Source organism: Blennius ocellaris, assembly GCF_963422515.1.
Source record: "Blennius ocellaris genome assembly, chromosome: 17".
NCBI classification, from domain to species: Eukaryota; Metazoa; Chordata; class Actinopteri; order Blenniiformes; family Blenniidae; genus Blennius; species Blennius ocellaris.
Genome location: NC_137666.1, coordinates 19524891 through 19541403, shown reverse-complemented (window position 1 = coordinate 19541403; position 16513 = coordinate 19524891). Strand labels below are relative to the sequence as shown.

The 16513-nt window shown below is 44.7% G+C and overlaps 1 protein-coding gene across 1 annotated transcript; it reads right to left on the bottom strand.

The window, feature by feature from the left end:
- Positions 1-1540: 1540 nt before the first annotated feature.
- LOC308142342 (oxidation resistance protein 1) lies at positions 1541-15284 on the bottom strand. The gene is made up of 15 exons (XM_080512691.1): positions 15194-15284; positions 14239-14417; positions 11036-11103; positions 9084-9185; positions 8553-8666; positions 7212-7343; positions 6880-7064; positions 6489-6778; positions 5221-5371; positions 4318-4486; positions 4032-4148; positions 3410-3562; positions 3236-3331; positions 2275-2348; positions 1541-2186 (listed from the first exon to the last, which is right to left on the bottom strand). Exons 1-15 carry the CDS (start codon positions 15253-15255, stop codon positions 2051-2053), a joined length of 2028 nt encoding a protein of 675 aa, XP_080368817.1. The 5' UTR covers positions 15256-15284; the 3' UTR covers positions 1541-2050.
- Positions 15285-16513: the final 1229 nt, after the last annotated feature.

The following is a 16513-nucleotide window of genomic DNA, read 5'->3' as shown; positions in this document are numbered from 1 at the left end:
AATAAATACACCATTAGATAATTAAATGTCACTCATTAAAATTGGAATTAAATATAGAAATGTCAATTCATTAAGGCACCAATTCATTTAAAAAGGAGGTTCTAAAGGAAGCAACAAGTCTCCTTTCCTTTGCTTATTGAGAATTCAGACGGTCCTCATGGATGCAAAACACTTCTTGTGTTGAGGAAAAGTCAGTCGATGAGAACAGGAGGGACATTTCAGACGTACCCCAAGTTCTCAGGGGGGGGATTACTTTTCACAGATAAGATGGAACATTACTATTTGAATTTTGCGAATATAAACGTATTGTTCTGTCCACCATGAGCGACACTTTGTTTAGTCGGTTCACCTGCCGTCAGTCCAACTGACTTTATAACATCACATGTTCCAGAACACAGACTTTGTTCACAACTGACAAAAATAATGCTATTGTAGAAATAAACCAGATATTGACCGGCACATTTTACCAGGTGGCCCAGGCTGGATGGTTCAATGTAATTCTTTCACCCTAACAGAAGTAAGATTCCTCTCATGTCTCCTCCTCCACACCGACTGAGGAACACTGACAACATGTGACTGTAGAATAGATAGAACGTCTCCTCCACCACACTGGGAAACATGTAGCTTCCCAGTGTGGCTCCTCTCCGCTCCCCTGGTGGCCGTCGTCAGTTTGTCCCGGCCCGTTTGGACCGGTTCCTGTCTCACACTCCTGGAGGCTTCCTCTCTGGACCTGGAGTAGAGGTGTACAGCAGGGCCAGAGGATGATTGCAAGTTATGTGATGGTGCAGTTCCATTTATCAAAAAGATTATATTTAACTGTGATACTGCAGCCACTTTATTTAGCACAGAAAAAATGTGAATGAGTGATAGTATCCATTTGTTTTTATGTGTCGCACATGAAAGAAAATAGTTTTGTTTTCCTACCATCCATCCATTCGTCCGTCCTCTTTAATTTCTCCCTCCATTTGGGTTCTCGGTAGCAGCGCAGAGAGCAGTGAAGTCCAGACGTCTCTGTCCCCCACAGGTCCCCCTCCAGCTCTTCTGGGGGGACCCCCCCCCCCCCCCCCCCCCCCCCCGAGCCTCTCCCAGGCCAAATCAGAGATCATGACCTCTTGGAGTCCTGAGCTGACCCCGGGGGAACTCCTCCCGCCTCCTCCCAGTCAGGCGTGCCTGGGAAACCTGGAAAGGGAGGCCACCAGGGGGCGTCCTGATCAGACCAACCACCTCGAGTGGCTCCGATCAATGTGAAGGACCAGCAGCTCAACGTTTGAGTCTCTTGATGGTCTCATGGCGACTTGCATATTTGCACGAGTCCTGCCGGCGGTTAATAAACTCAACGTCGTCACGTATTTATATCTTCAGCAGTTTGTCTTTGTACGTTTTCATGGATGGATTTTAGATGCACAGCTTTTATCTGTATGTTTTTATTAATTGGTTTTATGATGTACAGATGGGTCGGCACTTTCAAATCTCGCTGTGCCTAACTACAATGACAATAAAGATATTCTGTCAACAACAACAACAACAACAACAACGGCGGCGGACTACATGCTCCAGGTGGCGCTGCAGAAGCTACTGATGCTAGTCGCTTTAATAAGGCCAGACGTTGGATTTCTCCAATACGGGGATTTGTTTTCATCGTCTTTTTCTCCATTCCTGGTGTATTTCTGTGGCAGAGTTACAGTGCCACCTAAAGGCTTGGCATATGTACAACATCATTTTGAGCCTTGTTCGTAGTGATGAGAGGAGAGAACTTTTTTTTTATTAGAACAAAGTTTTAGCTTGTGTTGACGGGCTTGAGTCTCCTGCCTCCATCTGTCGTTTTTTTCTTTGTACAAGTGCCCTGTTACGCCCCCGTGACCCTCTGTGGGCCCTCTTCGGGCTCCGAATGGGCCCCTGTGATCCTGCTGTGGGTTTCTGTTCCAGTCCCTTCATCTACAATGATGAACATCTGTCATCTGTTTGTGTCGCGGTGTTGAAATTAAGGATATCCTGCCCTGTGATGAATGTGTGCAAATGAAGGATTAATCTGAGACGCGCCGGAGTCCCGTCAGCTGAACGTCCACACCTCCAGCTCCATCACTCGGAAGTCGTTGGTTTCCGACAGGCAGCAGTTATTAAAGGTGTAGCAGGGGCTGCTGTGGCCCAGGTACAGGTTCTCGTCCACCCACAGGCCGAAGTGGCCGCTGCGCACAGATCACACACACGTCAGTCACAAAACCATCCGTTTCTACCAGAACGTGCACAAACGACAGTGGAAGTGAAGAGAATCACCTTCCTCCTCCGATGGCAAAGGAGTCCATGTAGCCTTTAATGAAGAAGGAGTTCTCGCCGGTCCATTTGAAACACTGCGACAGAAGCACTTTATTTGACCCAGGAAGCATTGCAACACACGGATAGACGATTCCCAGATAGACGATTCCCAGCTCGATGACTTAATATAATAAGTGAATGATTTGTATCCTAGGCCACTAAAATGTCACTTATTATATTAAGTCGTCCAAATGTTTTTACTCCGACATTATTTTTCTTCTGCAACTGCAATTTTAAACAGTGTCTTTATGTGTAAAAATACATTACCATTTTTACTGGATTGTTTTATTTTTATTTTTATTTTTACATATTCTACTTTTTGTGCTCTTTTTTGCTCTTGTTTAGATATTTACATATGTTGAAATATTTTAATTTTAAAATTTCAATAAGTTCTGCACCTTTTACCTTGAGCTGTTGTAAGTTTGTGTTTCCCCCTGGGGAGGAATAAAGCTCTCTCTGTCTCTCTCCATTCATCCTATTAGTATTCATCCAACTATTAGGCCCCTTCCGAGCAGATGAGAGCAGTCTTAACGCACGGCAGCAATATCTGATAAGATTATCTTATGATGATTGTTGGAAGGAGAGAATTATGGGCCAAAATTGGCCTGATTATCCGTGAACCTGACTAAAGGCACCGCAAATCTCACCTCATCTCACCTCATCTAATCTAAGCATCATGGTAATCTTTTAAAAAATAATTTGATGCACACTTAGAAAAGTAAATGCTGAACTAATTGTATTTCAAAAATGTAATCGAAACATGACATGAAATTAAAAAGAAAGTGGATTTTAAAGGGCCTGTGACAAAAAAAAGAGTTTTTAATCATTAGAATGAAACAAAATGAGGAAGACCTGAAGTACGGGGTGACCTCTGACCTCTGACCCGAGCTGGGTGTTGAAAGGTGAACTCCGAGGGAATTACCTTGAAGCGAGGATGCAGCATGAAGAGAAAAGTTTCTCCTGTCCCATAAAACTCTTCACTGGGCCTCAGAGGATGAGAGAGGAAGGCTCCGAAGATCTGGTGGGGACAAGCGGCAGTCACAATGAAAACACACCATCTGAGGCCAAACGGAGCCGAAGCGGATCGTATCTGAACCTCGTCGCCGGCGTCTTTGATGACGACGAGCCCGGGCGAGTCCGTGGCCTGAAGCTTCCTGTACAGAGACTTGAGGCTGGCGCCGTGGCGGGATGTGCTGTAGGTCAGCTGCCATGCTTGACTCACGTTCCTGGCAGGAAGCTCCTTACACAGCTGACGGGGGGGATAAAGAGACATCCGACAACCTGTGAAGGCTGAGATCACGATGTCTGGAAAAGTCTTTCATGCTCGCAGAAAATGTTCAATGTTTTTTGAATAGTCAGCAGCACAAAGTAGTCAGTCAAAATGTAAGTACGGCATACGCCTTACTGACTGCAGGTTCAGTATGTCGGCCATCTTGGATGAGGACTGCCATTTATTTTTTTAACAATCTTCATTCACTTCACTCTTCACACACACACACACACACACACACACACACACACACACACACACACACACACACACACACACACACACACACACACACACAAAATTCAGTATGTCTGCCATCTTGGATGAGGAATGCCTTTTTTTTTTTTTTACAATCTTCACCCACCTACACACACACACACACACACACACGCACGCACGCACGCATGCACACACACACACACACACACACACACACACAGTGCCCCACCTCTCTGACATGTGAAGCCTCTAAAATGTGACTGCTCTCCACGACCTGATGGAGTCCCTCGGGGTCTCGGTCAGTAAGCGGCGGTGGTCTTTCTCGACTGTCTTCCATTGACACCATCTGAAAATGGCAAGGACAATAGTGAACGCCAACAGGAATTCAGATGTGCCATCCGCTGTGGTCAAAGTGTCTCCGCTCCTCCACGCCTGATTCAAATGAATGAGTGAGTCTACAGAAAGCAGGGCGCCTGCTTTGAATGTGCTCCAGCAGGAAGTCCGGTGAATCTCACCTCCCAGTCCTCCCCTGAGCTGCAGTGCCGCTGGGACATCTGCTCCCTGTCGCTGTCCTCCACCAGGACGAACTCCTCGTCGTCGGGGAGCGCGCCGGCCTCCCGGTCTCCCCGCCGGGTTTGCAGGTCGGGCCGGCAGCGCTTCAGAAAGGCCTGCAGCTCGTCGGCGCTGCAGCAGGAAGCACCGACTCAGACGAGGCGCCGCGGAGCGCCAGGGCTCCCTCAAGCTGAGTTAAGCAGTAACTCGCCGGCGTCAATGGGTGACGTATTCCCAGGGTGATGGAGACGCGCTCAAAGTATAAACGACTGACAAGCGGTAATGAAACGGTAATATTTGGAAATCCTTTCAGTACACATCCTGCAGACGTCACAGGAGTTAAAACTCTTAGAGTCTCCCGTCACGTGTTTCCTCATCTGAACATCCTACTCTCTCCATCTATTTGTAATCCCGCCAACATGTTACATTCATCCATTTCTTCAATAAAACACAATATTTCATTTCATTATAATAAACTTTAAAAATATATGAAGCTTTCCAGCCCAGTTAAAAAGTGACCACGGTTGATCATGTGTGATAAATCGCAGGCTGAAGAGATTTCAACACATTTCAGGTTCCAACATTACTTTTTCTTCTTCTTCTGACCTCAAACTGGCTGGAAAAACACAAGATATCTGAAATCTTTCCCCCAAATAAAACATAATATCCATCTGGAACATCAAAACATGTTCAAACCTTTAAAGTGTAGTTCTGTTATTAAAAAAAAACAACGTTTTTTTTTAATCGTGTTTGTGACTTTGTAGTAATTTTTAGCTGCTGCAGGTTGCACACCTCTGGTGTAACCCTGACCTTTAATCTCTGACCTTGGTGCCGACCTTCTCCTTTCTTGTAAACCTTTTGGTTACCTCTCCTGTGACAGAGTCAGCCAGGCGTCTCTCCTGGAGGACGAAGGTTTATTTGGGCCGAAGTGAAGGCCTCCTCCAGTCCGTTTTCCTGTGCAGGAATGAACTCGCAGCCGCACAAACATCAGAGCTCCGGCGCGGCCCGCCGGGGGAGCTGTGGAGGTAAAAGGACGAACGTGAACTCGCTGTTCGGGCTTTTCCACCAGAAAGAACCAGGTTCTAGTTCAGGGCCAGTTCTTAAATGAGCGCCGCCAAAGAACCGGTTCTGTTTCCACCGTTAACGGAGCCAAATGAGAGCCACGTCGTTACATCATTCCAAAAACGTGATACGTCACTGATTTCACCAATGTAGTGCTCAAAGAATGTTGTGACTGTATTCATCTGTTCGGTCCGGGTCACTCCATCTATAGTCAGTCCTGAACCTCCGATTCAGACCAAAGAGACAGAAAACATTGAGTCTCCTCGTCGCTCTATTTGTGTTTTTTCACGTCAGAGTTCAACATTACATAGTGAATTTCTGCTCCTTTCACTTTATTTCTGGACGTGTCTGAATCAAATGCTTCAACATCAGGAGGAATGGAGGTGTACAATGATAAAACGTGGCTCTACAGCTGTTTCCATGGCAACCTACATAAACAAATGCTGATTAAAGTTCTCTTTTACAGGCAACCATTAAAAATCTAATTTTATGGTCAAAAACAAAATCCAGCTTTTCATTTACATGTAGTATGTAGTTTGGTTTTTAGTTGCTGATGAACCAAAAGTGTGGTTTCACTATAAAGTTCTGTGGGTTCCAAAATCATATTGGAGCATCTCGTAGCGGAGCGTCTCGAGAGCCTCGGCGCCGTTATCACGGATTCAATTATCACAGATTATATTATCTCGTTCCCCCTTATTATTAACTTCAGAGAACGACTTATTATATCGTTCCCATGTGTTATTTTTTATTGAATTTTTCCTCTATAACCACTCCGGGGCTCTGTGTTCACTGTACATTTCAGAAAGCCCGTTCAGCGTCTCTTCTGCCTTGTAAGTAGCGAGAACTCCAGAGAAAACTCCGCCCCCAGCTGATGACACATCAGACCCTGCTCTGGCCCAGCAACAAAGTAGGGCCAGCGTAGTACCGGTTTAGCTCCTGACAGGCCGGGCCTTTGGCGGTGGAAAGACAAAGAACTGGTGCTAAGTCTGGTTCCTGGTTCTTTCTGGAGGAAAAGCCCCCAGTGAGTACCAGCATGAACACAACTGCAGTGTGAGACGATCTTCAAGTGAACCTGAGGTCTGATCCTTCACAGACGACTCCTCTGCCTCACCGGCCTGCAGCAGGTCTGTCTTCACTTCATTGGCAGCCTCTTGACCTCCACAGCAGAAGTTGAGAGGGCCGTCGTCCAGCTCCCACTGCGCCTCCTGCATGTCTCCGCTCTCCGCCTCCCCCTGCCTCAGCCTCTCGGCCAAACCACACAGGTCCAATGAATCCGGATGTGGATCGTCTGGGAGGTCTGGGAGGCTGCCTCTGCAGCTTCTGGGAGCTTTAAACCTCTGGAAAATGTTATTTTCTTGTCTCCTGAAGTGAAAGAGGAGAGTGTGTGTGTGTGCATTAGGGTTTGACGGGAGAGTGTGTGTGTGTGTGTGTGTGTGTTGTATGAAAGTGAGTTGTCTGCTGACCTCCGCTGGGAGGCGCTGAAGTGAACATGTGAGATGTCAGAGAAGAAGCAGACGGACTGCAGATCGTCCACAGAGCAGGACAGAAGATATTCTTCACACCCGTGCTCCCTCACCAGAGGATGAGTCTTACACGGGTCAAAGAAGATCTTATTAGAAGTCACCAGCAGGATCCCTGAAATGACACCCTGGCACACACACACACACACACACACACACACACACACACACACACACACACACACACACACACACACACACACACACACACACACACAGTGTCCGGTGAGTGTGCAGACCTGGATGTGCTGGGTGTGTGGTCTGTTGAGCGCCACCTTGCGGTCGGTGATGTATCTACAGAACAGCTTCAGGTAGGGCGTGGCCTCTGGCCCCTCCCCCCGGCAGCACTCAGGCGGGAGGGCCAATAGGTAGAGCTGTCCGTCAGGCATTGGCACCGCCTCCACGTCCTGTCCACAACAAAATGTGTCTTTTTAAAAACCTTATTAGTCTTCATGAAACATGTTTGACATTAAATCTTTTGGGACGCAACATAAAATTTGGATTCGGGGACTTTTTATTGAAGTCAGTAGGTCTGATACCTGCAGCTGTGGAGCCACCGAGGAAATGAGTCTATGTCCCCACTGTAGTGACTCTACATGTCTCCACTGTAGTGACTCTACATGTCCTCCAGTGACTCTACATGTCCCCACATGATTCTACATGTCCTCTAGTGACTCTACATGTCTTCTAGTGACTACATGTCCCCACTGTAGTGACTCTACATGTCCTCTAGTGACTCTACATGTCCCCACGTGATTCTACATGTCCTCTAGCGACTCTACATGTCTTCTAATGTCTCTACATGTCCTCTAGTGCCTCTACATGTCCCCACTGTAGTGGCTCTACATGTCCTCTCGTGACTCTACATGTCCCCATGTGATTCTACATGCTCTCTAGCGACTCTATATGTCCTCTAGTGACTCTACTTGTCCTCTCGCGACTCTATATGTCCTCTAGTGAGTCTATATGTCCTCTCGCGACTCTACGTGTCTAGTGATTCTATATGTCCTTGAGTGACTCTACACGTCCTCTAGTGACTTTACATGTCCTCTATTGACTCTACATGTCCTCTGTCGTGACTCCATGGAGCTCTCACTGAACCAGGTGTCGATAAACATTTTCATCAGATTGTTAGACTTTGCGTTTCTCTCAGTTTGTGGTGATGAATGTGACTCGTGAAAAAGAGAATGGAGAGAATCCAACATGCTCCGTCTCGCAAACTTCACACTGCAGGTTTATGAAATGCATTGTTCTTATTTTGCTGTTTGAACATGTTTGGAAGCTCCAGATGATTTGCCGACAGCTGTGCTAATGGGGATGTGAAACAGCGTATAAATATGAAAACCTGTCACTTTTATAAATGACTTGCAGCTGTTATGCAATCGGAATCAAAGTCAGAACTGTAACTAGAGACAAATGTGGTTGATTATCTTTACTTTCTGCGTCAGTCCTCTCGGTCAGAGGGCGGATCTAACATGTGCTCAGAGAGAAGGAAGGGATAAAAATGTAATTTCTTTAACTGTGGGTTAGAAACAGTGAGACAATTTTACCTTTTCAGAAAGTTTGTTTTACAGATTGTGGTGACCCAGACTGAGAAGTGAGTGTCTCCTTCTTACCAGTAGTTTGTCATATTCTGCCTCTGGTGAGGGCAACTGATCTGCCTCCGTCTGCTTCGGACAAGAGTCCAGGTCAGGGACTGCTGGAGTGTTTTCCTCCGTATGGAGCAGCAGCTGCTTCACCGAGGACGCCATGATAGGAACGGTGACACACACACACACACACACACGCACACACACACACACACACACACACACACACACACACACACACACACACACACACACACACACACACACACACACACACACACACACACACACACACACACACACACACACACACACACACACACACACAGATCAGTTCCTCTTTACACAGTTCTGCATTTCAACGCGGCTCTTTGTTTGTCGTCACATCTCACACCACAACATGAGGGCTGCAGCTCTGAGGAGCGACAGACACAAAACACACACAAACAAGCCTTTTCAGTGAACAGCTCTGAAAGTAAACCCTGCCGCTTTCCTCGTCTGACTTGTGTCTGATGAAGACAAAGCGGTGCCACGAGGCGTGAGGAGTGTCCGGCTCACCTCGCTGTGGACCAGGGGAAGACACTGGGTCTGGGACCGCTGGCTGGGGGACTGATGGGCGGACGCTGAGGTGACCCTGAAGACGGCGTCCCCGGGGAGACCCTGTGTGTAGAAACACAACGACGTCGTCATACACTCACCTGAACAGCTCATGCTTGTGTCACTCTGCTGGTGGTCTCCTGGTAGAAGTTTCATCTTCTAAACAGCAGACGCAGGTTCAGTTCCTAACATTTGCTTTCTTTTTAATTGGCTATTTACAGTGTACAACATTTTCATGGGCTCAGTGCCTGTATGGCTGTCAAGATGTTGTGGCAAAAAAGTACAGAGGTTCCCCCGAGCATTGCATCGTGCCCCTGCAATGCCACTATTTTAAAAGGACTGCTGTATAGCAACATGTGGCTCCACAGCAACATGTGGCTTTACAACAACATATGGCTCTGCAGCAATATGTGGCTCTGCGACAACATGCGGCTCTATGGCAATATGTGACACTCCACAACATGTGGTTCAACAACAACATGTGGCTTTACGACAACATGTGGTTTTACGACAACATGTGGTTTTACGACAACATCTGGCTCTACGACAACATCTGGCTCTATGGAATCATGTGGCTCCGGAGCAACATGTGGCTCTATGGCAACATATGGCTCTGCAGCAACATGTGGCTCCACAGCAACATGTGACAAAACAACATGTGACACTACATGTGGCTCTAAGGCAAAATGTAACTCATCAGCAACATGTGGCTCTATGGCAACATGTGGCTCTATGGCAACATGTGGCTCCACAGCTGCTGCTCCACTGAGAGTCGTCATTAAAAGCTCTGCTGTTTTTTTTCTCAATCTCCTTCTTTCCCTCATAAATTTGTCTAGATTTTATCATATTGCACATATTCGCTCCAAAGCAACAAATAGCTCCACAGCAACACGTGGCTCTACGCTGTTTACAGAAGTACATATGGATGCTCCACAGGTCCTTGCATGTATATCCATTTTCAAGTGGTTGTGCAAGATGCTTTTCTGAATCCAGGGTCAGTGACTGATACAGACTGAGAGGAACCCTGAACTAAAACAGCTCCCACAGCATCCTGCAGCACCACGCAATACCCTTTGGTATGAGCAATATTGTGGTATGAGCAATACCAAAGGTGGGAAGGCGGCGCTGGTGAGTGCAGCCGCTGTGGTACCCGTTCCATCACCTTTACAACTTATTTTTATTGTTACTTAACTTTTTATTTAACCTCCTTCACCGTCTTCACCATGTCACGTTCTGGTCGTTGCAAATCTGACAGAGACACACTGGTGAATATCATCGCCATACTACTTTTTACACCCAGTGCATCCTGGCCCAACGAAATCCTGTGGGGTCCTTCTGGCATTTCACTAAACCAGTTAACAAAACACAAGCAGCGTATGTGAACAACGACGGGAGGGTTTATGCGGCAGATGAGCTCTATAGATATTGGCGCTTGTCCAGTTTGACGATCATCACTGACCAATCAGCAGCGTTGACGCTCCTCCTTATGGGACCGTACCGATGTGCATGGTGCCTCAACGAAGGGGTTACGAAAAAACGGTAACGGTTAATAATGGTACATTCAGTACTGTCCACATCTATTGTCAGTGGCTCATCCCGCTCTGGTACATACCCGGAGGAACGGCGGCTTTTGAGGCAATGAGCACACCAACCACTACTGCCCAGCATCCTGCTCGCTCATGTCCAGAACGTAACATGCAGTCCTCCAGGACCAGGACAGATAGTCAGGGGTTCATCTTACAGCAAGATAGTGACCCAGAACTGTTTATTTCATTCAATTCAATGCTTTCACTTCAGAGTACAGTCAGACATTAATCTGAATAATTGTCAATACAAAACTTTCTCCGCCTAGACTCCCATCTGTGGTTCAACTCCCACAGCCCACCTTCCCGGAATCGAACCGTGGGACTCACCTGGCTGCCTGTGCTGCCACCTGAAGCCAGGTTGGTCGCTGCCGCTCTGCCGGGGTCCCAGGACGTCCCTGAGAGGAAGGAAAACACCTTTCTGAACGTGCTGAACGATAAACAACAGAGTGACGGTCCAGCGATGCTGAGTTACACGGTCACCATGTCATTCAATGATTGTGGCCCAGAAAGAAAATGCACATTTTCACTTTTCACTGAGGGGACAAACTGTCAGTACAATGTCTTTTTTCCCCCTTCTATAACCTCTAAAAACAATATTGTTCATATTCTAACATGGTGATGGGCTCATGTTTAAAATCCTGAGTCAGGGTTTTCAAATAAATAGAATTTCTTAAAACAACAAACTCAAATATACTGAAACATGTATTGCTTTATTTCTACACCTGCTACACATAAACTAGTTCTTTGACTGTTATAACTGCAGCTGCATGTTGACTGATAAAATAATAGATGCAAAAAAAAAACCATTTAGATATATGTGGTAACCATAAAAGTCAATGTCTGTTTCATTTAAATTAAAGAAAAAAATGATATTTTCCTTTGTACTTGAGTCATGAGCAATAATTTGTGTCAAATGTGAAGACTTTTAGTAATGACAGTGAAACAAATGAGAATCAGAAGTCAACAAAGAACAGAAGAAGTTTCATAATTATTATTTAAATTGTGAATTTCTATGAAGGGTTCATTCAAAGTGAGTCAATTCTTTTCATTTCACTGGAGAGACAATCCCCCAAAAAGTTGAAGTCAAAAGCTCTAAAACGGCACAAAGCATTAGCAACAACTTGAAGGTGAAACAATTCCAATGGGTAAAAGAGCAAAGAAAAGCTAAAACTGCTCAAAAAGAAATCCCTAAAGCCGATAAAACTATTAAAAAGAAAGTTCAGGTCAGTTTCATGAATGTAGAGTTGAATCATCTAGAACCTCTGGACATTTCTATCCTGTGATCAGTCCTGCTTGGAGCTGCTGGTTCTGGTTTCCGAGGAGCTCAAAGACAAAGTTTCCCAGCTATGTGGCATTGCGTCATACTATTATTCAAATTATATAACTTTATGTTGTAGTTTTATGAAGAAAGACAATATGAGCTCCTAATTGTTGAAGATGATGGAGCACTTTGCTACATTTAATATCCAACCTGAATCCAGCAATGATCCACAATTAGACATACTAAACAAACAAAGGAATCAACATGTATACATACACAGCGAAACATGGGATGTATAAAGCAAACAAAACTTCCCTTGCTATGCAGATGACACACAAATGAATGAATGAACAAATGAACGAATGAACGGTTTATTTCGGTGACAGTTAAACAGTTAAACGTGCCAAAGTTGAACTTTTGTGCATTCAGTTCACAGTGCTTTTAAGTTCACGCACACATCTTTTTTTTTTAACACTATGGAGCCGAAATGGGTCGAGGCAGAAGCCAAGGCTTATTTTTGCTCCTCCCTTAAAAACTCATAAAGGTTACCAGTGATACAAGATTAAAAAAAACAAACAAACAGAAAAAACTAAACATAACAGAGAGAAGAACAATTAAATTTTTTTAAATAAAATACATGCATAACAAAGCACACCAAGTTATGCACACAAGAGAAAAACAAATCAAAAGCAACAGAAATAATGTTTCATTATAACCATGAATTATTTTTACTTTTTAGGTTGTTTTTCTTGAAGCACAACAAAGATTTACACAATTTTAAGTCGTCACTAATATTCCATAAAATGACTCCCAGAAAGGAAACACATCTATATTTAACATTGGTTCTCTCACCACCAATTACATACAATCCTCTTAAATTCTAATTATTTTCTCTTCAGTTAAAAAAAAAAAAAAAAAAAAAAATGAATAGCTGTGGGAAGACTTTTATTCTTCACTTGAAATAGTATTTCTAATGTTTTTAGTACAATATCTATGAATTTTAAGGTGCAAGAGTCGATTTTTTTCTAATAATTATTTTCTGGAGTTTAATGATAGGGTCTATATGTATTTCTCCAAACCTCAACACAATATGTCATATGTGGCATAATAAGTGAGAAATACAACATGCACAAATATTAATAAAGAAATGTTTGACAGGTGATCTGTCATGCTGCTGGAGGCACTAAAGAAAGACTCCTCTTTCTCAGCCTCCACAACCAACAGTTCTAGATCATATCTTTTTTATACAGTATATTCCACATGTGGCTTCCAACTGAATGTGTCATTGAGGATTACCTCCAGGAATTTGGTTTAATTGCTTCATTCAGGATTAATTGAATGTCACAATTTGGCCGAGTCCCACCAAACACCAGAGATTTTGTTTTATTTTCATTTAATGATAACTTATTAACATCAAACCACTCTTTTAATGTGATCATCTCCTTTTCTACGGTTGTCAACAATTCTTTAATGTCTGGTCCTGTGGACTATAAAGTTGTATCATCTGCAAATATAAGACATGTCAATGTATTAAATACTGTACAAATATCATTTAAATAAAGTAGAAATAACTTAGTTTTACTTTCTTTTTTTTAATAATGTGACACTGTATTGTAAATTTTTACATACTGATATCTATTGTCTAAATAGCTTCTTATCCAATTTAGTGTAACACCTCTTAAGCCATAATGATTCAGTTTCTGCAGAAGTAAGGAATGATGAATTGTGTCGAATGCTTTACGTCGATCCATAAAAACACCATCACAGCTCCATCACAGCTCCATCACAGCTCCATCACAGCTCCATCACAGCTCCATCACAGCTCCATCACAGCGAGGGAAGTTGATCGGTTACTCCTGAACCGATATTGATGGTCACTCAATAACTCATATTTCTCTATTCAATCTATTTACAAACAGTTCTTTTGAGTATTATTGAAAACTGAGGTGGATATGTTTGATAATATATGTTTGTCTTAGTTTTAACAGATTTGGACCACCTTAGCCATTTTCATCCTCTCTGGAAAAAAATACCAGTTTGAAATGATTTGTTAGAAGTGAAGGGTTTAAAGACAGTCTGTTACGTCCTTTATGAGTGACGTATCAATGGTGTTATCGTCTGTAGACTTTTGGCTCTCAAACTTAAACCAATAGATCTATAAAACTAGATCATACTGATCAACTTGATAAACTTAAAGTCAGGGTTAACCCTAGTCCTAACCCTAACCCTGACCCCCCCACTGTGCGCCCCCCCCCCCGTGGTGGCACACCTTGCAGGTAGTACTGCCTCAGCTGGGGGTTTCTGATGTGCGGGGTGTGGCTGAGCGGGCTGCACGCCGCGGGCTGCTTGCGAGGCCCCTGCAGCGACGGGGCCGGCTCCGGTCTCTCCCAGGGCCGTTTGGCAAACTGTGGAGGCTGAGTCACCCCGGGGGGCAGCTTGGATCCAAACCTTCAACACAGATTCAGCACAGGTTCAACCACACAACCGTGTTTCACCAGAAAACACGATGACATACCATACACACACCAGTCACCCAGCGGGGCTCCATCCAGCACATGAGACATGACTCAGCAGATTTAAATCCACCGCACACAGCAAAAAAAAAAAAAGCTGAGGTGATCTTGATGACTCATGTAATGTTGAAATAATGAAGTGAACTGCGATTGTAGTACAGGTTGGTTTACATACAGAACATGATTTTTTTTTCATGTATATTATGAATGTTGATATCATGTTAATGACGAATAAACCTGATATTTGTTTAATTCCTTCGTGATGAATCTTGTGATGAGCAGCTGCCTGCATAAAGCCGTGCTGTGTGTTTGAGATGCAGTCAAATATATAATTACTTAAATAGGGTAGAGTCCACACAGATATCACAGTCATTCATGTTTCTGCTGAATCCGCGATCCAAAAATAAGTAAATACGACTGTTTGCCTTCTAAACGTATTATTAAAATGCTGATGGCGGATGGAACAGCTTTGCTGTACAGTCCACCAACCTTTAAATATACACTAGTCCCCACGGAGACCAGAGGTCAGCTCCCACACTCGAGAACCAATTCAAGTTCTTTCTAGCAGGGCACTTTTAGTAGTGACTGAGTGGACGGAGCCAGACGGGCATCCTGCATCCTGCATCCTGCTATTGACAGTTTGAGTGTTGAAGAGTGTGATGGGTCACGTCTGTCGTTACACACCCACGATGGAGAAACTCACACCCTGACCTGGCGTTCATGTTGCCTAAGTAACTGCTCCTCGCCCTGTTTCCCCGCGATGCTCCGTCCATGGCCCTCTCGACTCTCACTGCTCCACGCAGACGAGCATCTTCTGGCGTTTGCAGCTGGGAGGAGAGGATAGCAGTTCAGGTTGCAGCCTTTCTCCTCCTCTTATTCCCCCATGCCACCCTGCAGCTTCAGTTACATTCACCTGCGTGAGGCACAAACAGACAAGAGCAGAGCAGCAAGGCGGAGATGTGAGAAAACACTGAGTGGACCTGCAGCGAGAAGCCGAACGATGGAGTCAGATTCAGAGTTTGGTCTACGGACCAGGGGCCTCATTTATAAAACCTCGCGTAGGAATTCCTATGAGAAATGTACGAGCGCTTGTGGTGCTCTGATCGATAGTTATCGGCCGATCTTCGTGCAAAATATCTGTAATTAAAGCCTTTTAATGCCGATCACAAAAAAAAAACCCGCCCCCTTTCCTTCACACTGTGCAGGCGCGCGGCTGCAAACATCAACAACAAACATGTCGGACCTGTGGAACTTTTTTAAGATCTGTAAGAGTGATGTAAAGTACGGAAGAGTATTAGGGCTAAAAAAAAAAAAAAAAGTGCATGAAGATTATTTTTTTCACCTCATCCTCATCTTGATCAGAGGTCATTTGTGTTTTATTAACTACCTGAATGTAGGCGTGATCTTGTTCATTGAAACGTCACTTTTATTTTGAAATCCGTGTAGTTTGCTCTAATATGCATAGTGTAGCTGGTTTTGACACCAGTGAGGTGAAGAAACTAGTCCAGCAAGATGCTGCTAGAGTAACGTACAGCGATTTGGATAAGCAACTTTATTCTGATTGCTATTTTGGAAATAGCAACACGTTAGAGTACTCGTTACTGAAAGGGGAGAGGGAGCGAGAGAGAGAGAGAGAGAGAGAGAGAGAGAGAGAGAGAGAGAGAGAGAGAGAGAGAGAGAGAGAGAGAGAGAGAGAGAGACTGGAATCATGGTAATCTTAGCTCAGACCTGCAAACCCTCCCAGCATCAGTCACACTGCAGCGCATCACGCTGATAGAGACAGCAGGTGTGACGACATGAAGCAGGTGTGAGTGACATGAAGCAGCTGTGACGACACGAAGCAGGTGTGACGACACGAAGTAGCCCGCAGCGGACAGAGAAGGAGGTAAACTGACCTGCGAGTGAGTCGTGGTGGAGACGTGGCTGCAGTCAGACGAGCATCTCCATCCATGTTGCAGTGTTGATCTCACTGCAGCCAGCAGCAGCAGCAGCAGCAGCAGCAGCAGCAGCAGAGAGGGACGGGCTCCACCC